This window comes from Ogataea haglerorum, assembly GCF_019207285.1.
Source record: "Ogataea haglerorum isolate 81-453-3 chromosome Unknown 81-453-3_NODE_8_length_489951_cov_95.815404, whole genome shotgun sequence".
Taxonomy (NCBI): domain Eukaryota; kingdom Fungi; phylum Ascomycota; class Pichiomycetes; order Pichiales; family Pichiaceae; genus Ogataea; species Ogataea haglerorum.
The window spans coordinates 386,633-407,974 of record NW_025065158.1 but is presented as its reverse complement, the minus strand read 5'-3'; the positions used below and the strand labels follow the sequence as shown (position 1 = coordinate 407,974).

Genomic DNA, 21,342 nt, shown 5'->3' with positions numbered 1-21,342 from the left:
GTAAAATAATAACAAAAAAATAGGTCCACAGCCGTATTTTTTTATATTTCGGTCAATCCTGTATACTTAGCTGCCTACTTATTATGCGCCCGTTGTCCAAAAACGCCTGGACCAAGTCAATATAGTACAATGGATCCTCCGCCACCATGGCCATGCTCCTGAGAAGCTCTCTGACGTCCAGCTCGAGCTCGACCTCGTGCTTCACAGCCCCGTTCTCCTTCACCTTGGTCATGTCGATCTTGGTGAACGTGGCCGGATGCGTGAAGCTCACGCGTTCCTTGTCACGCCGCAGCTCTACGCGCTGCTGGAAGCTCTCGAAGGCCGCGTCGTTCATCTCGTACGGCAGTTCCAGCGACATCGACAACCGGATGTCGTAAAGCGAGTTCGGAAGATACATCACCAGGTCGGCCACCCGCTGCTTGTGCACGCTGGCCATCCGTCTCTTGGTCTTGACGTCCACCGAGACACGTCCCGTCGACGGTTTCTCGTTGCGCTTTCTCTCGTGCGCTATCAGGTCCACGCAGTGCGAATTCTCCACGACAAACCGGTTGCCTCTGTTATGGTTCTTCTCCTGCGCCAGTTTGCTAATGTACGCTTTGAGATCGTGGAACTGCTGGGCGGGCACGCCAGAACGGAAAAAGCACTCGTTCTGGAAAAAGTCCACGTTCAGAATCGTCTCGCTATTCACCGGCAGCCGCAGTCGCTTGTCCTTCACTTTGTCCCATATATGGCCCATTTTCAGCTCCAGCTCAAGATACTTGTCCACCGGCCCCTGCGCAGCATACTCGTGGCGCACGCCCTCCACGTTTGCCCATATCCACTCGGTGACGACCTTGTTGAAGTCGTTTCTCGGAATAGACCCCGTGATCGACGCGACGCTGAGCTTGGTGGCCACAGTCGTCAGCGCAGGCCTGCGGACACTTTTTCGCACCGTAGGAATGTAGTCCCGCGCCCAAACAGGCTTCTCTGCGTACCGTCTTGGCTTTCTGGCCACGCCAGTCACCTTTGGCTCTTTGTCTTCCTTCGGCTCCTCCAGGGGCTTTATCTGCTCGTGGAAAGACGAGTTGCGGCTCTTCGTGGAAGACGCGTCGGCGTCGCTCGATGTTGCAGACGACATTCTGCGCGACAGACTCATCGTTCTGTTGCCGTTCATGTCGACGTCCTGGTCGTTTGTCAGGTTCGTGATGCTGGTTCTTTGGCGAATGCCGTCGTCGGAGTTCATCAGGTCGTGGATAGACATTCGCTGCTGCGAATTGGTGCGCGACATGTTCGGCGCCGACATCTCGTCGTTGGAAATCAGGTTTCTCAGGTCCATTGGGCGCAGTCGTCAAAATTGCACGATAATAATTTTTCTTTTTTCGAGTCGCCCCGACCATTTTCGGCGCGTCGATCGGCCGTCCTAGATATCGTGAAGGTGCTTCTCCATCCGAGACCCGATCGCCAGGTGTACGCTGTGCACATCGGCCACTACTCCGAGCCCCGTGCTCTCAACCACCGCGCCCGTTTCGTCTAGAATGCTCACTCCGTCGCCGTGCGTCTCCTCTTTAAAACACATCGGTATTTTCTGGAAATAGTCGCTCGCAAAAACATCTTTCAGAGTCATCCGCGTGTCAGCCACCGGGTCGCACAGTCTCCAAAAAAGACGCGTTAGCTGCCCGTGCGGCAACTCGTGCGCCAGCGGGCCTCTGTTGGGAACTTTCTGCTCGTCGTTGTGCACAAAGGACGGGTTGAGGCCCTTGTACCAGCGCGACTCGTGCTCGTAATCGGCGTAGTCCTTGTCAAGCACCTGGGCCTCTTTGAACGGGACCCGGCCCTTCACGATAGCAAACAACATCATCCCCAGCGACCAGCAGTCAGCCCTGAACGGGTCGTACTGGCCCTTCGCAAGGCGCAGCACCGTCACCTCGGGGCTCTGGAACGGGGGTGTGCCCAACGGCTTATCGCACATCCGTACACCAGATTCGAATCTGCCCGGACTAACGTGGCCGTAGTCGCCGCAGCCGAAGTCCGTGATTTTGAGGACGCCGTGCTCGACGAGGACGTTGCCCGGCTTGAGGTCCAGGTGCACAATGTCGTGCAAGTGCAAATGGTAGAGCCCAAACACGAGCTGCTTGAAGTAGCAAAGTTTTTCGCCAAGAGTTATTGCCTGCCAGTGCGGCTGGCGCAGAACGTTGTACAGATCGTGCGGGTAGTACTCCATAACCATCCCCCAATTCCGCGACAGAATCGTGGGCAGCCGAACAAGTTCGTACACCGTGATTACGTGAACATGTGCTAAGCTTTTTGTGATGATGTACTCGTGAGCAACCCTGTGGTAGTACGTGCCGGGGGCCTCGTCTTTGAACACGTTGAAGATTTTGAGAGCCACTACTTTCTTGTCCTCTCTTCGCTGCACCTTGCGAATGGTTGACGAACCTCCTGACCCGAGGAAATTGCCTGAGTCGGCGATCTCGTACATCTGGTCTAAGTCTTCGATTTCGTTCCGGAACGGCTGCGGAACGTGGTTTTTTGGCGAGTCTATCGGGTAAGGTAGCGGAATTGGGCTGTCGGAGGTGCCGCTGGCAGCTAGTGCCGCGAGTTGCATTGAGTGGGAATGTCGATTGTTGATCCCGTAAGGATTGTAAAGGGGCAAGTTGGAGATTATCTGAGGCCCGTTCGGGGGGTGTTGACGGCTGGCCTGGAGCGAATCGAGCGCCGAAAACGAGCGGCTGTGTTTGTGGCTGGCCGACAGCGACTGTTTGATTTTCGAGAACAGGTTCTTGTTCTGTTTTGCGTCCTGGTCGGTCATTGATTGAAAGGTTAAAAAGATTCTGTCGGTGGTATGACGTATGGAGGGGGGTGCCCCATACGGCGCGAGCACTTGGCGGCAGGTGGCCACCGCTCAATATTATCAAGCACCGTGGCGCAGTGGAAGCGCGCAGGGCTCATAACCCTGATGTCGTTGGATCGAAACCAACCGGTGCTATTATTTTTTCGCTATAAGTAGACGACGAGCCAGCGACCACAGCGTGCGATTGTGCCCCCACGGGTCCTTCCACACGATTCCTAGCCGGTTGAAGTCCATGTCTGCGAGGTTGTAGAAGTTCACGATACCGTTGTCGACGACTGCCACCAGCAAGGACGGCGACTCGTGCAAATGCTGTTTGAGAGTTTCGATTTCTGGCACTTGATCCGTTGCAGACACAATAACGACCTGGAAATGCGGGACGGGCGGCACGCTCTTTTTAAAGCCCTTGGTTGGCTTCCAGACGTCATATACCGGCTGCCAATCGGGGTCGGGGATTGGGCAGATTTTTTTGGGAGCTATGAGCGAGTGCAGGTAGCTGAAAACTGAGCGAAAAGGGAGGAATTTGAGGCCGAAAAGCGATACCACAAGGTTCAGAAAAATGGAGCCGTAGCGGGGTGTAGGTCGTTCGTGGTGCTCGGCGGTGTGTTGCGTCGTCCGCAGCACTATGTAGCCGTTCCTCTTCAGCAGCGAGTATACGAGCAGCTGGTCGTACTGCTCTGAGTTGGCAATGAGACTTCCGTAGACTTCCTGTAATGACAAAATGCGCTCAGAATCCTCTTTTTTTGCGACGCAGGTGCCTCTCTCCACCAGATATATTGCCTCCTCGAAGTTCAGATGGCACCTTCCCAAACGGTCTGTTCTCCCCATTGTCTCCAAGAACTTGCCGCGCGGCTGGTCAATGTACACACCAGCTCCCAAGCGAATGGTGGAAGAGATGAGTTTGTCTGGCTGGGCGAGGAACCCCCGCGGCTGAGACAGAGCGTGGTACATGATGCCTCGCTGTTTCTCGAGGGCGTCGGCGTCGTACTGGGAAAGGGCATTTCCGTCATAAACGGGCTCAAAGCTCTTGTCGCCGCGCTTCATGGCGAGCTCTGCGAGCAGGGTCCAGTCATGCACCTCTTCTTGATCCATGTATGACATGGAATTTTTTTACAATTATTTCGAGGCATCCTTGCACCCATTAAAGATAATTTTTCTCAACTTGGATCAAACCATGACTGTGACCTATTCGTCGGTATCGATTTCGATTCTGGAGGACATGCTGCTGGAGATTGCGGGCGAGATCATCAGCAGGTCGATTCTGGACGAGAAGCTGCTGCGACAGGACTACGGCATGGCGCAACCGGGCCTGGTAGAAGAGGGAGAGACCGCGGCAGGGCTGGTGAAGAAAGTGCGACAGAATATCGGGAATTCGGCCAGCGGGTCGAGCCAGTCGTCGGCAGCGGCGACACCGCAGTCCGGAGAAAGCGGCTCCGTCCCAGACATCGGCAGAATAGGCTTTCTACAGAACGGCAGAGAGATCTTTCCGAGAAGCGCCAACAGCTCGGATGCCTACTTCCAGTGTCTCAACTGTGAAAGAAAGATTGCCGGCGGCCGTTTTGCTGCCCACATCGACAAATGTCTGGGAGGAAGGGTGCGGAAGTGAAAAAGAAAGAAGGTGCTACAATCGTGAAACAATCGTTTCAACGGTACTATCGTATGGCTCAATAGGGAAGGAGGCACACGGAGCAGATTGCGTACAGACAGACTGCCTCGTTTGGGCCGTTGGAGGGTCCGTCATTGCGCATACGGCCGGCTGAACGGTGCTCAACAATAGTATCTTGCGCAAATTAGCTGCATGAGGGTAATCGCATTTGCCCGATACAATAAAACCTCGTCTTGCATCTGGCTGGCCCGTGCAAGATCAGTGCATGAACCAGATAGATGCTGCAGGTTCTGGCGACCCACGAAAAATTTTAGGCTCGTTTTCGGCAACGGGGATGGTTGGGACTGCTCGGATAATAGAAAAAGGAAAGAGCAGACGGCCAGCTGCAACCAGGAATCTAGACTGCTGGCCGTCGGGAGCTGGACCACCCAGACAGCGGCGCCCGAGTCGCGCGCTCCTGAGAGATGGCTGAACAGCCGCTCCATTTTGGGGCATGCTGGGCTGCGTCTTCTGCCAGATACGGTGCACGGGTGTGAGGCTGAGCACGGTGGAACCCTACCGCGTTTCACCGTGTTTGGAAGTTTCCAAATCCAGCCTCCTCCAAACTGAAAAAAAAACCATTCTCATGCAGAAATCCCGAGCCGCGCACGACCCGTGCTTGGCCATCCCTTCTAAGAAACAAGTCTGAAGCTTGGACGAGTGCTTTGCACTTGTTAAAATAAACTGCGCTTTCCGTGAGAGTCGACCAAAATCTGTTTCCACTGTGGACCTTGTCTGGTATTCATTCCTTTAATATCACCAGACCATGATATTCAACAGAGCTACGCTCCTTACCGTGTTTTCAGCTATCTGCGCTACTGCGCGTGCCGGGTGCTCTTACGTGGACGGCAACTACTACTGTTCCGAGACGAATGCCGTCGTCTACCAGGGCATCGGCTACTCGGGCTCCTACTCTGACGTCACCAACATCGACGAGTCCTCGTGTCAGTGCTCTTCTGAAACCAAGTCGTTTTCTGGCGCCATGTCTCCTTTGGACGAGGAACTTTCTGTGCACTTCAGAGGTCCTCTGAAGCTGCTGCAGTTTGGTGTCTACTACCCATCCTCGTCCTCTTCGAAAGTGAAGAGAGACGAGGACGACGAGGAGTGCCAGACCACTGTCCACGTCCACCACCGCCACAGAAGAGCCGTTGACTACGTTTCTGTCACCGCGACCGTGTACGTCGACCAGAACGGCAACACGATTACCGGCACCACCAGTGCCTCCGCTGCCGAGACCAGTGTCGTCAGCAGCGCCAGCACTGCCTCCTCTGCAGCAGAAGCCGTGTCTACTCCCGACGGGGACGACGAGGCCGCTTCTGAAAGCACCTCCCAGGGCAGCTCCTCGAGCTCGTCCTCTTCCGCTTCCTCTGCGGCCACTTCCACCTCTTCCTCCTCCTCCTCGTCCTCCGGATCCGGATGGAGCAGATCTTCCTACTTCACTCCAGGCTCCAACGACAATGTCACCTTCCTCAACCACAAGGGTGGCTCTGGTTCGGGCACTTTCTCCTACTGCTTCGGTAACTCGATCTCCTACTGCGCTGCGGACGGTGTGTCTGCCTCCTCTTCCAGCGTTGCTCTTGGTGACGTCACCGTCGACTCGAACGTTGAGTTCCTCATCATGTCTGGCGTGGACTGCGACGACACTTCTGCTGGCGACTGTGGCTACTACAGATCCGGCATCCCGGCCTACCACGGCTTCGCCGGTGCTACCAAAATGTTTGTGTTTGAGTTCCAGATGCCTACCGCCACCGACTCTGCCACCACGAACTACGACATGCCAGCCATCTGGCTGCTCAACGCCAAGATCCCAAGGACCCTGCAGTACGGCAGCGCAGACTGCTCTTGCTGGTCTACTGGCTGCGGAGAGCTGGACCTGTTTGAGATTCTTTCTTCGGGCTCTGACAAGCTGATCTCCCATCTCCACGACGGCCAGGGCGACAACGGCTCTGCCTATGGCGGCGGAGGATCGCAGGACTACTTCCAGAGACCTACCGACTCGACCATGAAGGCTGCTGCCATTTTCTACGACGGAGAGGTTCACATTGTTGTTCTTGACGACAACGTCGACTTCAGCGACTCTCTCGACGCAGACACTGTGTCTGGGTGGATGAACATGGCTGGCTCTACTGCCAACATTTGATTACCGATCTATACAATAACGCTTGATTTTCGCAGCTACCGTAAATTTTGGAGTAATAACCTGTATTTTTTCGATGGGCACATTTTGGGGATTAATTTTTGGGTTGTCTTTCATCTGCCATGGCCAGCTTTCCGCAGGACTCGTTGCTGTTTCGGTCGAAACTGTCCACGTTCAAGCTGGATAAGTCGGAAAAAGACGTTGGCGATGTGTCGGAGACAACGCTCTGCAACGACTCAGGGATTGTAGAAGAGGGAGAGAAGAATGTTTTTCTTGACCGTGCTCCTCCGAAGACAAGATTTGCTCCAGAAATGCCATCTAAGCCACATAAAAGAAGAAAATGCTCCGAAACACAGCCTCCCATCGATTACCTACTGTCCACAATATCGCATCTGAACACGGCTACGGAGAAAAACGACTCCGAGCTCAGACAGACGGAGGCCAAACTAGCGGAGGCAAACGGAAGACTGGCAGTACACAAGCGGCTGGCTGCCTCCTTTAAGGAGAGGCTGAAGTCGTTGGAGTCAGACCTCGTTGTCTCGCGGAAAGAGCTGCTGCAGGGAAAAAAGAAATGTACGGACTTGAGCAGAACCACTTTCGAGGTGCTGAAGGAGTCCAGAGAGCTCAAGAGGACCGCCCAGGACACCAGGGAACAGCTACAGCTGCACATGAGGAGGTTTGAATGGCTCAAAACTAGACATATGGACACACAGTGTATGGTGACGAAACAGGAGATAGAGATGACTTCTTTGCGAATGAGGCTTGACGACGCTCTTTCAAGGCTGGAGGAAGAGCGCGCAAGAAATGCCAACCTGATGAAAGTAATGGGAAATAGGGCAAGTGCAGTTGTTGCGACAGATAAGCTGGAGCAAGAAGTTCACCAAATATATACAATTGGAGCCAAGTTCGAGCAGGGTCTGATAGCCGTCTCACGGAAGATGTCTGAGCAGATGCGTCGATTGGCAGAGAAGTCAGAGAAAATCCCTGCAAAGCTCGAGGATATTGAGAGGACGCTAAATTCTGTCCAGGAAGCGCAGCAACTCTCCGGAGACCAGGCTCTGCTCGATTTCAGGCAGGCCAAGCGAGAGGTGGAGTATCAGTCACTGATGGAGGATTATAACCGACTAAATGCGGAGCATGCAGACTTTGAGAAGCGACACAACGACAAGTTAGAGGAAATCGAGACATTGAAGCAGACCGTGGCGTCCCAAGCCGAGCAGCTGGCATCTCTAGGGATGGAAACAGCAAAGCTGGATACCAAGGACATGCCGGAAAAGCCGAAAGTCCTCCGCAAAAGGAAGCGCGGCAGACCAAAAACGTCACATCTCCTCCACTAGTTCCTCCTTGATCTCCTCTGGGTTGAATCGGTGCATGAACTTGACCGTCTTGTAGCCCTCGCGGGTGATGTGCAAAACGGGAATGTCATATCTATAACAGTCGAACCATTGCTCGTTTCCTTTCGCGGTGATGTCTATATCATTCAGTTGAATGCGTGAAGATATCGGGGCGACTTCCTTGCTATCCAGGGCCAGCTTGAGAGCGCTCTTGGCCTCATCGCAAAGTCCGCAATTGCTTTTCCCGAAAAACGTCAGACGTATCGTGCTTACCGATCTTGCAAGTCCCGGTCGACTGAGTGCTACAACGCTGCTAAAAATCATAATCATTTTTTTATTTTACCATCCAAAATAATTTCTGCCCACGATCCTGAAGATTCTGATCTTGCCAGACTTGAAGTCTCCCAACTTGTACGAGGCCGACTGCACCCCCCTGGCGGACTGCTCAATCACCTTGATCTTGCCCTTCGACGGGTCGAAGCCGGCCACGAAGGCCGCGTATGGCTTGCCATTGAAGCCCAGCTCGGCGGTCTTGCTCTTGTGGAACGGTCCCGAGGAGTGACCCTCGAACCGTCCTTTCAATATAACAAGCACGTCTCCGGGACGGATCTCGTCGAGCTGGTTGATCTCGACGTTGTTTGTGTTTCTGTAGATGGTTGCACCAAACGTTTTGGATCCGACGGGAGGCATCACGTCGTGGGGCAGCTGTTTAAACACCCACGAGACCAGATCTTCCTGGACCTTGGAAGTACCGACGACCGACGACGAGAGCTGGAACGCCACAGCGCCGTACTTTCGTGACGCTTCAAGCAGGTACGTGGAGTTTGCTGCCGGTTTCTCTCTCACCGTCTCGACAAAGGTCGCCAACTTGTCTGGATTGGCAGCGTCGTACGACAGCTCCCATATTTTTGTCGAATAGTCCTGGTTGACGACGTAGTAGTCCAGGTAGACGACCGTCTTGCCGTTTCTCTTTTTTAGTTCGTGACTGTCCACTTCGTAATAGACGTCTCTGGCAGACAGTTCTGCCGGAAGACTCTTAGTCAGCCACCACTTGGACGACGAGCCGTAGTCGCTGATCTCCATACTCGAGCGGAAGCCGGAATGCATGGTCGACCCGGTGTTGTCTGTTTGCACCGGGGCAGCGACAGGCGGCGGCGGTGGCGGTATATGAGACGTGGCTGTCTTGCTGCCAGACAGTCTGCGCTCTTTTGACTGGACGGACGACGAGGGGAATGCGCGAGGAGCGGTCTGTGCGAGTGGCGACGTAGGAATTGGCGGTGGCGGACGCGCGGCAGGAACAGCAGGGGAGGTTTTGGGCGGCAGAGGCGCGGTCGGAGCCTTGGTGACAGGCGGAGGAGGAGCAACGACGGGCGCCGGTCTCATTGGCGAGTTAACCGGCTTGTCGGCCTGTGCAATGTCCGTGTCATCGTCGGCCTCGTACCCGGTCACAACCTCTTCACTGGAGTCCGACATCGGTGGTGGAACAGGAGGCACAGCTGGCACTGGCGGAACAGGGGGAGCAGTCGAGGTTGGAGCTCTAGGCGCCTGTGCAACGGCCGGGGCTGGCGGCGACGTTGGAACAGGCACCGGCACCGGCGGAACAGGAGCCACAGGCGACGAGACGGAAAGCGTTGGAGACGCCGCCGAGACGGACTTGTTCTCGTCGTCAGACTCCGACGCCTGATCTTGTGGCGGAGGTGGCGGTGGTGGCGGCGGTGCACGGTCTGCAGCGTAGAACGAGGCCGGCAGCGCCGTGACCGTGGGCGGCTGGGGCACGGCTGGCGAGGTAGGAATTGGCGGCGGCGACTGCCGCGCTGGGACGGCCGCGGACGCAAGCGGTTTCGGTTCCTCGAGCTCGGCTGGCAAGTCCTCCTCGTCGCCGACGTCTGGCTGTTTGGTGAGGTCGACAGACTCGTGGTCGCTGGACTCCTGTGACTCTTCGCCCGCGCTTTCTGGGGCAGCCTCTTGCGGGTCCGGCTTAGTAGGCACAACAGGGACCGGGCCCGGAACAGGAGTGGCAGCCGCGTCGTCGGTCCTCTTGGACTCCTTGACTTTCTTCTCTTTGGCAGGCATAGGGGCACCGAACCCCATCATTCCAATCATTCCCATTCCGCCAGAGAGCTTGGCCATTCTCTCGCGAAGCTGGCGCCGTTTAGCTTCCTCCTCGTCCTCCTCCTCTTCCTCGTCCTCGTCCTCTTCTGCCTCTCTGTCCTGCTCTGTCTCCTCTTCGTGCTGCTCCTCCTCTGTCTCCTCGTTCTCCTCGTTCTCCTCAGCAGGCTCCTCTCTCATCTCCTTCTTCTTCTTCTTCTCTTCCCGCCGCTTCATCAACGCCTCGGCAGCAGCCTGTTCCTCTCTCTGTCTGTCCTCCAGTAGCCGCAGCCGCTCCTTCAGTGTCATGCGCGGAACGTCCTTCTCTGCGTTTGAATGCTCGTCGGCCGCCTGCTGCGCTGGCGGCGGTGCATGGGGCACGGCAGACGAGCCCGACGAAACACGCCGCTCGTCGCTCCTGCTCTCCCGTCTCTCCACGGGGGGAACGTACGTGGAGTGCGGACTGGCGGCAATAAACGTCTTCTTCACAAAATTGGTATCGGCAACGGCCTGGCCGTGCATCGGAGGAGCAGAGCCGACGTTGAAGCTCTGCAGCTTGTGCTTGAAGTCGGACGTGCCGTACTCGATGGTCGACTGGGGCTCTGCTGAGAACGGATCGGCATGGGTTGGAGAAACAGACTGGGACACGGGATCGGACACCAACCGCGACGCTGGGTCCGGCACTGGAGGCTGCGCGACGGGCGACTCCAGCTGAGGCTCCTCCGGGGATTGCGTCTCCCCAGGAGCATCTGGCGCACCTTCCGCCGTCGCCACCTCCTCCGGCTCGTCCTCGGCCTGCTTCTCCACGAAATTCCTGGGGAAGTACCCCGACACGAGCTCGCCACCTGTCTTGCTGGTGCCAAAGAGCCAATCGGCGTCGACCTCCTCGGTGACGGTTATGAGCTGGCCGGCACTGAACGCGAGGTCGTCAGAGGCGTTCTCGGCCGACGGGGTGTACGGGTATTTGGCAATCACAGTATACGGCACAGACATACTGGAGAAGCTTGCGTAAAAACAAATATCTCAGGATCGGCGGGCGGGAGGCATCTGACCCGCGGCACGTGATCTTTTTCTATTTTTCGTGCGAAAAATACGCGTGCTGTGTATCATTTTTGATCCAATGTCTGGCTCGCCACAGAGACGCACAAAGCGGATAAAGGCCGACTGCGACCGCGAGAACCGCTGCGTTCCGAGCAAGCTCGGGTTTGCCGAGCCGCGGGCGCGCGGCAAGCCCGGCCGTTCGTCGAAGCCGGCGTCTGAGGCCGTTCCTTTGCAGCCAAAGGATCCCAATCCTCGCGCTCTGTCAACGCAGGAGTCCCAATTGAGCGTCAAGACTCCGGACAAGAACGCGTCGCGGGCCAACAGCGAGCTGCACCACCCGAGCAGCGACGACAACATCTTCTGGGCGCTGACCCCGAGCATCAAGAAGAACAAGGACAACTCTGCCACCACGTCGGGCTGCGACAGCCTCGACCAGGGCGACGTTCTGTCGTCGCCGATCGACGAGTCGCTGAACGGCGTGCAGCTGCTGGACCCGAGCCTCAAGAGTCTGCTGGACAGGTACGACAACTCTGCAGACGTGCAGCGGACGCCCAGTTTCTCGCGCTCTGTGTCTGACCCGCACTCGCTGGTACGCCGGAGCTTTGCCGCGGTCGGGGAGACGCCGATTATTGCCACCAAGCAGACTTTGAGCGAGAGCATGCAGAAGAGCATCAACAAGCTGAAGGCGTCGAAACGGCTGCTGAACGGCGGTGCTTTTGGGTCGCCTGCGGAGACGCCGACGCAGAGCGTTTCGCAGCTGCTGACGCTGATCGGGAAGACGATCCGCGAGGAGGCGGGAGATATACTGGACGGGCTGGACGATGCGGACGATGCGGACGATCTGAGCGACGTCGACATGGCCGAGCTGGACCGGCTCGCAACGCTGCGGCGGACGCAGCGCGAGAAGAGCGCGTCTGCAGAGCCCGTTCTGTCGGCGTCGACGCCGGCTGAGCTGTCCGACGGCCTGTCCGACGAGTTCAGCGACAACGGCGACGAGATCTTCGCGGCACCCTGCACAGCGTCGGTGCCGCGGTTCAAGGACATGAAACTCGAAAACGAAGCCGCCGCCGTCCACGAGACGGTGGAAAACACCGTGCGCTCGCAAATCCAGAAACGCAACTGCCACCGCTACCAAATAGCCAAAGTCGTCCGCTCCAAGTACAAAGGCGGGCCGCAGCTGGTTCTCAAGTGCGTCCGCGAGGACGACGAGACGCGGAATATCGTTGTGCGCGACCTGTGGACGGAGCTGGAGTACCGCGAGGGCGACATCGTGCACGTGGTGGTCGACAGCGCGAACGCGCAGCTCGTCGACAAGAGCAGCAACCTGCTGATCTGGGGCCCTGACATCTTGGTTTCGGCAACGATGGCGGCGACCGCGGTCGACTGCAAGCGGCGCGCGGTGCTGAGCAGCAAAATCCAGGGCACGGGCGAGCACGCTGTGCCGCTGGTGCTTGGCAATATCGTCCACCAGCTGTTCCAGGCGTGTCTGAAGGAAAACAACGTCTCGGACGCATTTTTCGACGAGTATCTCGAAGAGCTGCTCGATGCCAACCAGGTCGCCCTCTATAGCCTCGGCGCGAGCCGCCACGAGCTGAAAGCCACCGTTCTGGAGCACGTCGACTACATAAAGGAGTGGGTGGCCACGTACACGCGCAACCCGCAATTTGCAGGCACTGCGCCGTTCCAGGCGTCCAAGGTCCTGGACATCGAGGAGAATATCTGGTCGCCGATGTACGGGCTGCGCGGACTGATCGACGTCGTGATCGAGGCGTCGCTGCGCGACGGCAGCAAGGTGGTGGTGCCGATGGAAATCAAGACCGGCAAGGACTACATTGCCAACCGCGCCCAGGCCACGCTGTACACGCTGCTGGTGAACCAGCGTTACGACGTCGAGGCGCGCTCGCTCGCGCTCGTGTACACCAAGATGCGCCAGAGCTACTACGAGGCGATCAATGCAAGCGACCTGCGCATGCTGGTCAACATCCGCAACCACATCTCGCAGTACTTGAGCTACGGGGCCAGCGAGCTGCCGCCGATCAAGAACCAGCCCAGCTGCGAGCGCTGTTTTGCGCTGAACGAGTGCATGACGTACAACAAGCTCGCGGAGCACGGCACGGCCGAGGACAGCGGGCTCGACGACGGATTGTACGAGAGCCTGACGGGACACTTGAACAGGCCGCACTACGCTGATTTTTTCAACCACTGGAACGGCCTGCTGTCCAAGGAGGAGGGCTTTGTCAACAGCTTCAAGAAGGATCTGTGGTGCTACTCGGCAGCAGAACGAGAGCTCAAGGGGGGCAAGGCCGTTGGCGGATTGCATCTCACGCAGTGCCAGGAGACGGACACCGCGAACGGCCGCGCCAAGCGGTTTCTGTACACGTTTGAGCGCGACGACACGCTACACCAGCCGATGAGCAACACGCAGCTGGCGAAACACGACCGGATCATCGTTTCTGACGAGAGCGGCCAGTTCGGGCTTGCGTTTGGGTTTGTTGAGACGCTGCGGTCGAACGTGGTGGTGGTGAGCACCGACCGTCGCTTTGAGAACTCGACCGTCAAAATGAGCAATTTCGACGCAGCGCGCAACCAGGTGTTTGAGAGCGTGCTCAGCGGAAGCAGCGCGGCCAGCGTGGACGCGAAAAAGAAAACCTACCGCCTCGACAAGGACGAAATGTTCCACGGCCTGGCTCTTGCGCGGTTCAACCTGCTGAACCTGTTTCTCCCCGACGGAGACGAAAAGACACGACGGCTCGTGGTGGATCTTGAGCCGCCCCAGTTTGCGGAGACTCCGCTGCTACAAGGCCACTTCGACAAGTCCCGGTTCAACACAGACCAGCTCAGGGCATTCGACCGCGTGCTGCGCGCACAGGACTACTGTCTGATCCTGGGCATGCCGGGGACGGGAAAAACCACCGTCACGGCCAGCTTAATCAAGTGTCTGGTGGAAAACGGCCGGACTGTGCTGATTGCGTCCTACACGCACTCCGCCGTCGACAACATCCTCGAAAAAGTGATCGACATCGTCGACAACCCCAAAATCCTGAGAGTTGGTGCACCGAAAAAAATCACGGAAAAAGTGCGCAAGTACTCGCTGTATTCTACAGACACAATTTATACAATGGAGTCCGCCGAGGACTTCCGCCACGCGTTCCTCGAAACCAACATCGTCGCCACCACGTGTCTCGGCATCCAGGACACCGCATTCATCCACAGACAGCATTTCGACTACTGCATCATCGATGAGGCCTCGCAGGTGTCGATGCCCGTGTGTCTCGGTCCGCTGCGGTTCGCCGACAAGTTTGTGCTGGTCGGCGACCACTACCAGCTGCCGCCGCTCGTGAGGAGCGCGGAGGCCCGCGCAGGCGGCATGGACAAGTCGCTGTTCCGGATTCTGAGCGAGAAGTATCCGCAGAGCGTCGTGGAACTGACGCACCAGTACCGCATGAGCGCCGACGTGATGATGCTGTCGAACTGCCTGATCTACGACGGCCGGCTGAAATGCGGCACGCCCCAAGTCGCCTACCAGACGCTCCGGGTCCCGCTCCCTGAACGGTTGCAAGAGCAGTGTGTTCAGGTTCCCGAACAGTTCAGATGGATGGACCACGTGTTCGACCCGAAGAACCGCGTCCTGTTCCTCAACCACGACGGCGTGCCCGCGCAGGAGGTGGCCAACGGCGAGAAAATAGAAAACCCTGTCGAGGCAGACCTGATTCTGCAGATCATCAAATGTTTGGTTTCGTGCGGAGTCTCTGCCTCGTCCATCGGCGTTATGTCATTCTACCGCGCGCAGCTGCGGTACTTCTATCGCGGACTCAGAAACCACCCGGACATCGAAGTGCTCACGGCAGATCAGTTCCAGGGCAGAGACAAGGACTGTATAATTATTTCGCTGGTGCGGTCGAACGAAAAAAACGTCGCTGGAGAGCTGCTGCGCGAGTGGCGCCGCGTGAACGTGGCCATGACGCGTGCGAAATCCAAGCTCATAATTTTGGGCAGCGAGAAGCTGATGAAGACAATTCCCCAATTCGAAGGGTTCATGAGTCTCCTTTCGAGCCACAACTGGGTGTACCAGCTACCACGCGGCGCCAGCAACGTCTACCGCGACATATTCCACGAGTTCGACCCCTCGCAGACAGAGTCGCCACAGAAGTCTTCCGGCAAGACGGTGCGGATTGGCACGCAATCCAGGATGATGCACAAAACCATGGTGGTTAGAAATGTGATTCAGGAGTTTGCGTCTTGAAACTGCGTTTCCAGTCCCAGTACTCCTGGATCCTCTCTCCAGCATATCGACTATAGTCGAAGTCGATCAGCGAAATGCCGCTCTGGATGCCAGACCATATGCCCCAGTAAAATCCAGGGAGTCCGTAATGTAGCGATATTTCTGAAATAAGATCATCAATAGCATTCTTGTCAATATCTGCATCGCGCACTCCCAAGTACGCTGCACACCATCGTCTCAGTAAAAGGTTGGACTTCTCTGCTTTGGGGATTCTGTGTCGCTCGCACTTGAATCCCTGCCATTCCATGAAATGATTCGAGATGTCAAAGGCCCGCGGTGCCTTCACCATGTACTCGTAATCTATAAACGATATCGGGTTGTACTGCTTGTAGTACTCCATGTCGGACGCTGAGAGGCCAGTCTTGAGCTTCTGCGACAGATCTTCGGAAATGATCACGTTCCCGCTTAGCAGGTCACAGTGACTGGCCACCAACGGCGACTTCGAGTGCAGCTGGACGCGCAGCCAGGCCAGTTCGGCCTTCAGAACGTCCACAAGCGACGCCTGCGGATCCTGAACCTCGCGGATGTCGATGTTCTGCGCACAGCTGCTGGTAATGCCCTCGATCTCGGGTAGAAGCTGGATCCAGTTCGAGAGCACAGACCACAGATCAGAAGCGCTCGATTCGGGCTTGGAGCCCCGGAACTCCCGGCGCAGCTTAGCCAAACACTCCTCGATCGCGTCCACCTGGACCTGCTGGTGCCACTGCCCCAGTTTCGCGGCTATCAACGGGTACAGACGTTCGTCGGCGAGCTCTGTGAATTCCAGAGAACGGCCCTCTATAAAGCCGTACACCAGCCCGTTGCCGAAGCGCGCGTGGATGGGCGGCGCCAAGTTGACCGAGTTGATCACGAGGTGCGAAACAAACTCTCTATCGCGGTCGATAATCATGCCCGTTCCGCGGCCATAAGTTCTCACCAGAACTTTTTCATGTGATTCTGTGTTTGGGTGGTGCATCGTGCACTCCAGCAGCATGTTGGTTATGCCTCCTGTGAACTGTTTCACGCTGATTTGCGACTCGTCGTTCCAATGCGGGAAGATCGTGCACAGCATTTTCTTGGTCTCCTCGTGGTTACCTGTGTTGGACGGCTCGATGTAGATGTTGGGGAGATACAACGCGTGGGTAGCGTAGCGGCTTAAAAGAGCGGAAGTCTGAAGACTGGAGGCGCCCTGAACCCCGTCGCACAGTGACGACGACCCAGAAGCGCTCCGCGACTCCATATCGGAGCCTGAGCCGGGCTGGGAGGCCGTGGCACTGGCCGCGAGCGAGGACATGGTCTTGCTGGCCAGAAAGGACTGGTACGGCAGACCCCCCGTGCGCGAAACGCCCTGGTACGGCAGGAAGTGCAGATCGCCGTCTGAGATCAGACAGTAGGTGGAGTTCTTGGGTGAGCCCATAGTTAGACAAGAGATTTTCAGATCCACTTTTTGTCTGTTGGCGCAGGCCCTACGCCAAGAGAGTTACCCGGCCGGTGGTAGCTGGAATCGTATATTCTACTTTACACAGCGGAGCGGATCTCAGAGTTGGCGTCATCGGGGTGCGACGTGAGCGGGTAAGTCTCATTGCCGAGTCTGGAGTAGGTGTGCTCGGAATCTGTCAGGGCGTGCGGCAGGTGGCTTTTGGGACTGGTTACGGCCGGGAAGACTCTTCTGTAGGACCACCAGGCCAGCAGCGAACCGAGCACCGAGCCGAGCAGCACATCCACAAAATGGTGGCGGTAGTCCTGTGTGCGCGACATGGCCACGTAGAAAGCATACAACGCGGGCAGCATGGCCACGACAGACCGCCATGCCCCCACTTCGGTTCTCGTAGCCTGCAGCTGGCCCAGGAGCCAGAGAGACGTGTAGCCCAATGCTGCAAAGCTCATGCTGGAGTGGCCCGACGGGGTGGTGCGGAAACCGTCCAGGAGCCTTTGCTTGTACTTGGTGGTGCAGATCTCCTTTGCGTAGTAGAGGGTATCTTTGATCGCTGTCGGGTCTGGCTGGCATCTGTCGAGGAAATCGGGCCGGCACCTGCCAATCCAGTTCTTGAACACGTCTGTGACAAACACGCACGTTCCCAGGGCAACGAACTGTCCTAGTATGCTGACGTAGAGAACATAGAACTTGTGCTGTTTAGGGGTGAGCAACAGAACGCAAAAAGCGATAATCACGGGCGGAGAAACGGTGACAATCCAAAGCAGCATCTTACCGCTCACGCGCTCGACAGGCGCAAACGGATGGCTGATTGTAAGGTCGTTCACGGTGAACTGTCTCTGGTACGGCTCAATTCGCTCGAAAATCAGCCCGTCCAGCAGAATCACCAGCACCGCGTACACCGCGTCCGAGAATCTCCAGTGGACCATCGTCGAGTGGAACGGCAGCCACCCAAGGCCCAAGGTTTTGCGATCAAGACTCCAGGTATAAAGAGACATGTGGAGAAAAATATTAATTTTAATCGATTTATCGGGTTTGTCTGCCATCGTAAATCGCGGTCCCTTAACGCTACATAAAGTCATTTCTTCTCCTGCTCAAAGCTGTCAAACAGCTCCTTGTTGTGCAGCAGCAGGTCCAGCGTGAACAGATGGCCGCCATTGAGCCGCAGCGTGATGGCCAGGTCGTTGATAAAGCGGTCAAACTTGACTACAGCCAGCTGGTCCATGTCCTGCAACACCTCTGTGTCCGGCAGCGCGCGCGTGTTCCGGGACCCGAACTGCGGCTTGAACTTGCTCAGCGCGCGGAACAGTTCGCTGACACTGCCAAACTCGCCAAACGACTTGCCCAGCTTGTCTCTGTAGTATCTGAGCTCGTCGTAGTGTTTCTCGATAAACTGCGAGTCATCCGGCAGCTGCTTGTATTCTGCGTGCTCAAAGAAGTTCTGTGCCTGGAGCCCGTCAAAATAGCGGGCCGCGTCGATGGCCGAGTTGCTTGCGGCGAGGTTTTTGTTTGGGAGCGTGTTGGAGTTCATGTTGTGGACGATCGAGTTCGCGATTGCGCGCGTGCTCTTCGCCGACGAGTCGACCTTGGCGCATCTGCGGACGGCCGTACTAAAGTGCCGGACAAACATCATCTGGGTATAATTTTTTGTGTCAAGTTGTTGGCGCAGATTGCGGACATGTTATCTGTTCAGGGGGTGGCACACCTCACACCTTGTCAAGCGTGATGGACTCCGGGGTCTGCTGGGGCGGCGCGGACGAGTTTGGAGCTCTTGCGGCTGGGCGGGAAGAACGGCGACGGGGGCGAGTGTGCGATGGACACGACGCGGCGTTTCAACGAGCTGGTCGGGGGCCCTTCGTCAGGGAGCCGTTTCACGCGTGGAGCCGGGGCAGCCGGCTGCGGTGTCATATCGGACGCCGTGGAGGCTGCCGAGTTCGAGCGGGAGCGCGGCACGGGTCGCTGGTTCCACAGCTCGTTGGCTCTGTTGATGATCTCGAATTTTTTCAGGTTGTCCTGGTTGAGCGAAAAGGGTCTCGCCAGCAAGGCCGTGGCTATTCGGGACGACAAAACACGCGATTTGTCCTTGAGCGCCGACGTGACCATCGACTCGTGCTGGATTTCTGTGTCGAGCGGCGAGAACTCGTTTTCCAGGTCGATTATCACCCGTTTGAACGATTTCGCCTTGGGCACCATCTTCTTCTTTGAGACGATCTTTTTAAAAACCAGGTTGGGTGACGGCGCACCGGCCAGGTCTAGCTGGTCGTCCGGGTGCAGTTTGGGACTGTGCGAGTCTTGTGCGGGCATGGCATTGGGCGAAGGAGGCACAGAGTGCGACTCGAGACTTAGCAGTTCTGGCACGCTGGGCCGCTTGAGGCCGGTGTTGAGTGAGTTGCGACGGCTCGACACTTCTGAGGACGAGGAGAAGACCCGTTTGGGGATGGCAGACGGCCCGTACTCGGCGTTGTCTGCGTCCTCAGTGGACGTTTCCCAGTCGGAGCCCGAGCCCGTGTCTGTTCCCAGCACAGACTCCGAGACGGTCCTTGACACGCGAAGCGGCCTGCTTCGCTGTTGTCCGCTCCAGGGCGGGGTGAGCGAATTAGACAAGAACATTGCAACAGAGCTTGGGGAACAAAAATAATTATATTTTTCCTGATCGACGCGACTGGCCTCGCGCAGTTTTCTCTCATTGCCCCTCTCCATAGTTGCTTTTATAACGGAAATGTTTAGAGTGCCAGTTGCTTTCCCAGTTGCTTTCCAATCAATGTCAAGATCATTTAGCACCTCTGCCGTTGCCAATTCCATCAGGGCCAAGGTCATGCTCTACTCGCAGTACGGCCAGCCTGATCAAGTGCTCAGATGTGTGTCTCACGAGCTGCCTTCCTCGCCAAAGGGCAAGGAGGTGCTGTTGCAAACCATTGCTTGTCCTATCAACCCATCCGACATTAACCAGATCCAGGGCGTCTATCCGTCGAGACCGGAGCTCAAGGCGCAGTACGGCCAGTCTGAGCCCGTGGCCGTGGGAGGAAACGAAGGTCTGTTCAAGGTGCTGGCCGTGGGAAACCAGGTCTCAGGCCTCAAAGAGGGCGACTGGGTCATTCCCAACAACGTGAACTTCGGCACGTGGAGATCCCACGTCTTGTCAGAGGAGTCTGCGCTCATGAAGATGGAAAAGACCATCTCGGCGAACCAGGCCGCCACCATTGCCGTTAACCCGTCCAGCGCATACCAGATGCTGACGCTGTACGAGGACCTCAAGCCCGGTGACTGGTTCATACAGAACGGAGGAAACTCGCAGGTCGGCCGCTCGGCGATCCAGATCGGAAAGAAGCTCGGCCTCAACTCCATCTCCATCGTCAGAAACAGAGACAACCTCAAGGAGCTGGTCGACGAGCTCACCGCCCTGGGGGCTACCAAGGTCATCACCGAGGAGGAAAACGCTTCCAGAGAGTTTGGCAAGACCATTGCTGAGTGGACGAACGGCAAGCCAATCAAGCTGGCTCTTAACTGTGTCGGAGGTGACAACTGCACCAACATGGTGAGAAAACTCGGTCAGGACGGCACCCTCGTCACCTACGGAGGCATGTCCATGAAGCCGGTCACGGTTCCAACCACGCTGTTCATCTTCAAGAACATCACCGCCAAGGGATTCTGGATCTCTGCCAACATCCAGCGCATCCCAGGCTCCAGAGAGGACACCATCAAGGCGGTGCAGAAAATGATGGAGGACGGCGACCTTGTGGACGTGAAGATGTACGAGAACCCGGTCTCGGCTGACGCCTCAGAGGACGAGGTGTTCCAGGTCTTCCAGAAGGCCCTGGCCAAGTCCAACCAGGGCAAGCAGCTGGTGGTGTTCTCGTAGCTCAGTTCTGATTACATAAGCAAAATACATGGTGCACTTCTTTCTGGAATTTTTTTTTAATTGTAATCCTACGATTGGTATAAACAGATACAGCATGTCTCTCGCAAAACAGGCTCTCAGCGCATATCGCGGCGCGCTGCGTGCTACTTCGGTCGCGTTCAACAGCGATATCCCCATGCTCCAGGCTGCTCGCGCGCAGATAAAGGCGAAGATGGCTCTTGAAGTCGACCCAGACATGCCAGACAAGAGCATCGAGGACCGGATCAAGCACCTGAACGACGTGTCGCTGTTTCTGCGGCGCAACATCGTGCAGGGGCGAAAGGAAGAGGACGAGGAGAACAAGTATTTCCTGAATATCCACAAGGACACCGAGCTGGGAGACAACGACGATATCAAGAAGAAGAAAGGCAAGAGGAACCCGTTTGGCGGCGAGATGGCCGGCGGCGGATGCTGTGGAGGCGGCGAGATCAAGATGAACGAGAGACGGGGATGACGGTATGTATATAAACGGATTAGGAAACGATTTGCAACGTTGGAGGCCGTAGCTTAATCTCCATGTAGCCTCAAATATTCCGAGCCGAGGAAATGATTGCCTCGTAGGGATGTAAATTACGGCTGTGCAAGGGCGAATTAATGTGGCCAAAGTGGAACAATAAAAATTTTCAGGATTACTAAGATAGATAGGCGGAAACTAGTTTGTGGTTGTTGAGATAAG

At 56.6% G+C, this 21,342-nt stretch overlaps 15 protein-coding genes across 15 annotated transcripts; 7 read left to right on the top strand and 8 right to left on the bottom strand.

Moving 5' to 3' along the window:
- Positions 1–52: 52 nt before the first annotated feature.
- On the bottom strand, positions 53–1,315 carry KL911_003254 (uncharacterized protein; the record flags this gene model as incomplete). The annotated part of the gene is made up of 1 exon (XM_043198414.1): positions 53–1,315. One exon carries the CDS (start codon positions 1,313–1,315, stop codon positions 53–55), a length of 1,263 nt encoding a protein of 420 aa, XP_043054205.1.
- Positions 1,316–1,399: 84 nt separating this feature from the next.
- On the bottom strand, positions 1,400–2,788 carry KL911_003253 (uncharacterized protein; the record flags this gene model as incomplete). The annotated part of the gene is made up of 1 exon (XM_043198413.1): positions 1,400–2,788. One exon carries the CDS (start codon positions 2,786–2,788, stop codon positions 1,400–1,402), a length of 1,389 nt encoding a protein of 462 aa, XP_043054204.1.
- A 177-nt stretch (positions 2,789–2,965) lies between these two features.
- On the bottom strand, positions 2,966–3,919 carry KL911_003252 (uncharacterized protein; the record flags this gene model as incomplete). Its single annotated transcript, XM_043198412.1, has 1 exon — positions 2,966–3,919. One exon carries the CDS (start codon positions 3,917–3,919, stop codon positions 2,966–2,968), a length of 954 nt encoding a protein of 317 aa, XP_043054203.1.
- Positions 3,920–4,001: 82 nt separating this feature from the next.
- KL911_003251 (uncharacterized protein) lies at positions 4,002–5,042 on the top strand (the record flags this gene model as incomplete). Its single annotated transcript, XM_043198411.1, has 2 exons — positions 4,002–4,421; positions 4,605–5,042. 2 exons carry the CDS (start codon positions 4,002–4,004, stop codon positions 5,040–5,042), a joined length of 858 nt encoding a protein of 285 aa, XP_043054202.1.
- Positions 5,043–5,238: 196 nt separating this feature from the next.
- KL911_003250 (uncharacterized protein) lies at positions 5,239–6,612 on the top strand (the record flags this gene model as incomplete). The annotated part of the gene is made up of 1 exon (XM_043198410.1): positions 5,239–6,612. The coding sequence occupies one exon, from the start codon at positions 5,239–5,241 to the stop codon at positions 6,610–6,612; it is 1,374 nt and encodes a 457-aa protein (XP_043054201.1).
- Positions 6,613–6,731: 119 nt separating this feature from the next.
- KL911_003249 (uncharacterized protein) lies at positions 6,732–7,946 on the top strand (the record flags this gene model as incomplete). The annotated part of the gene is made up of 1 exon (XM_043198408.1): positions 6,732–7,946. The coding sequence occupies one exon, from the start codon at positions 6,732–6,734 to the stop codon at positions 7,944–7,946; it is 1,215 nt and encodes a 404-aa protein (XP_043054200.1).
- Positions 7,947–8,282: 336 nt separating this feature from the next.
- On the bottom strand, positions 8,283–11,024 carry KL911_003248 (uncharacterized protein; the record flags this gene model as incomplete). Its single annotated transcript, XM_043198407.1, has 1 exon — positions 8,283–11,024. The coding sequence occupies one exon, from the start codon at positions 11,022–11,024 to the stop codon at positions 8,283–8,285; it is 2,742 nt and encodes a 913-aa protein (XP_043054199.1).
- Positions 11,025–11,151: 127 nt separating this feature from the next.
- Positions 11,152–15,315, top strand: KL911_003247 (uncharacterized protein; the record flags this gene model as incomplete). The annotated part of the gene is made up of 1 exon (XM_043198406.1): positions 11,152–15,315. One exon carries the CDS (start codon positions 11,152–11,154, stop codon positions 15,313–15,315), a length of 4,164 nt encoding a protein of 1,387 aa, XP_043054198.1.
- A 50-nt stretch (positions 15,316–15,365) lies between these two features.
- Positions 15,366–16,243, bottom strand: KL911_003246 (uncharacterized protein; the record flags this gene model as incomplete). Its single annotated transcript, XM_043198405.1, has 2 exons — positions 15,366–15,395; positions 15,506–16,243. 2 exons carry the CDS (start codon positions 16,241–16,243, stop codon positions 15,366–15,368), a joined length of 768 nt encoding a protein of 255 aa, XP_043054197.1.
- Positions 16,244–16,325: 82 nt separating this feature from the next.
- On the top strand, positions 16,326–16,727 carry KL911_003245 (uncharacterized protein; the record flags this gene model as incomplete). The annotated part of the gene is made up of 2 exons (XM_043198404.1): positions 16,326–16,447; positions 16,541–16,727. 2 exons carry the CDS (start codon positions 16,326–16,328, stop codon positions 16,725–16,727), a joined length of 309 nt encoding a protein of 102 aa, XP_043054196.1.
- A 124-nt stretch (positions 16,728–16,851) lies between these two features.
- Positions 16,852–17,766, bottom strand: KL911_003244 (uncharacterized protein; the record flags this gene model as incomplete). Its single annotated transcript, XM_043198403.1, has 1 exon — positions 16,852–17,766. The coding sequence occupies one exon, from the start codon at positions 17,764–17,766 to the stop codon at positions 16,852–16,854; it is 915 nt and encodes a 304-aa protein (XP_043054195.1).
- Positions 17,767–17,846: 80 nt separating this feature from the next.
- Positions 17,847–18,398, bottom strand: KL911_003243 (uncharacterized protein; the record flags this gene model as incomplete). Its single annotated transcript, XM_043198402.1, has 1 exon — positions 17,847–18,398. The coding sequence occupies one exon, from the start codon at positions 18,396–18,398 to the stop codon at positions 17,847–17,849; it is 552 nt and encodes a 183-aa protein (XP_043054194.1).
- An 86-nt stretch (positions 18,399–18,484) lies between these two features.
- KL911_003242 (uncharacterized protein) lies at positions 18,485–19,468 on the bottom strand (the record flags this gene model as incomplete). The annotated part of the gene is made up of 1 exon (XM_043198401.1): positions 18,485–19,468. One exon carries the CDS (start codon positions 19,466–19,468, stop codon positions 18,485–18,487), a length of 984 nt encoding a protein of 327 aa, XP_043054193.1.
- A 61-nt stretch (positions 19,469–19,529) lies between these two features.
- Positions 19,530–20,627, top strand: KL911_003241 (uncharacterized protein; the record flags this gene model as incomplete). The annotated part of the gene is made up of 1 exon (XM_043198400.1): positions 19,530–20,627. The coding sequence occupies one exon, from the start codon at positions 19,530–19,532 to the stop codon at positions 20,625–20,627; it is 1,098 nt and encodes a 365-aa protein (XP_043054192.1).
- A 94-nt stretch (positions 20,628–20,721) lies between these two features.
- On the top strand, positions 20,722–21,120 carry KL911_003240 (uncharacterized protein; the record flags this gene model as incomplete). Its single annotated transcript, XM_043198399.1, has 1 exon — positions 20,722–21,120. The coding sequence occupies one exon, from the start codon at positions 20,722–20,724 to the stop codon at positions 21,118–21,120; it is 399 nt and encodes a 132-aa protein (XP_043054191.1).
- Positions 21,121–21,342: the final 222 nt, after the last annotated feature.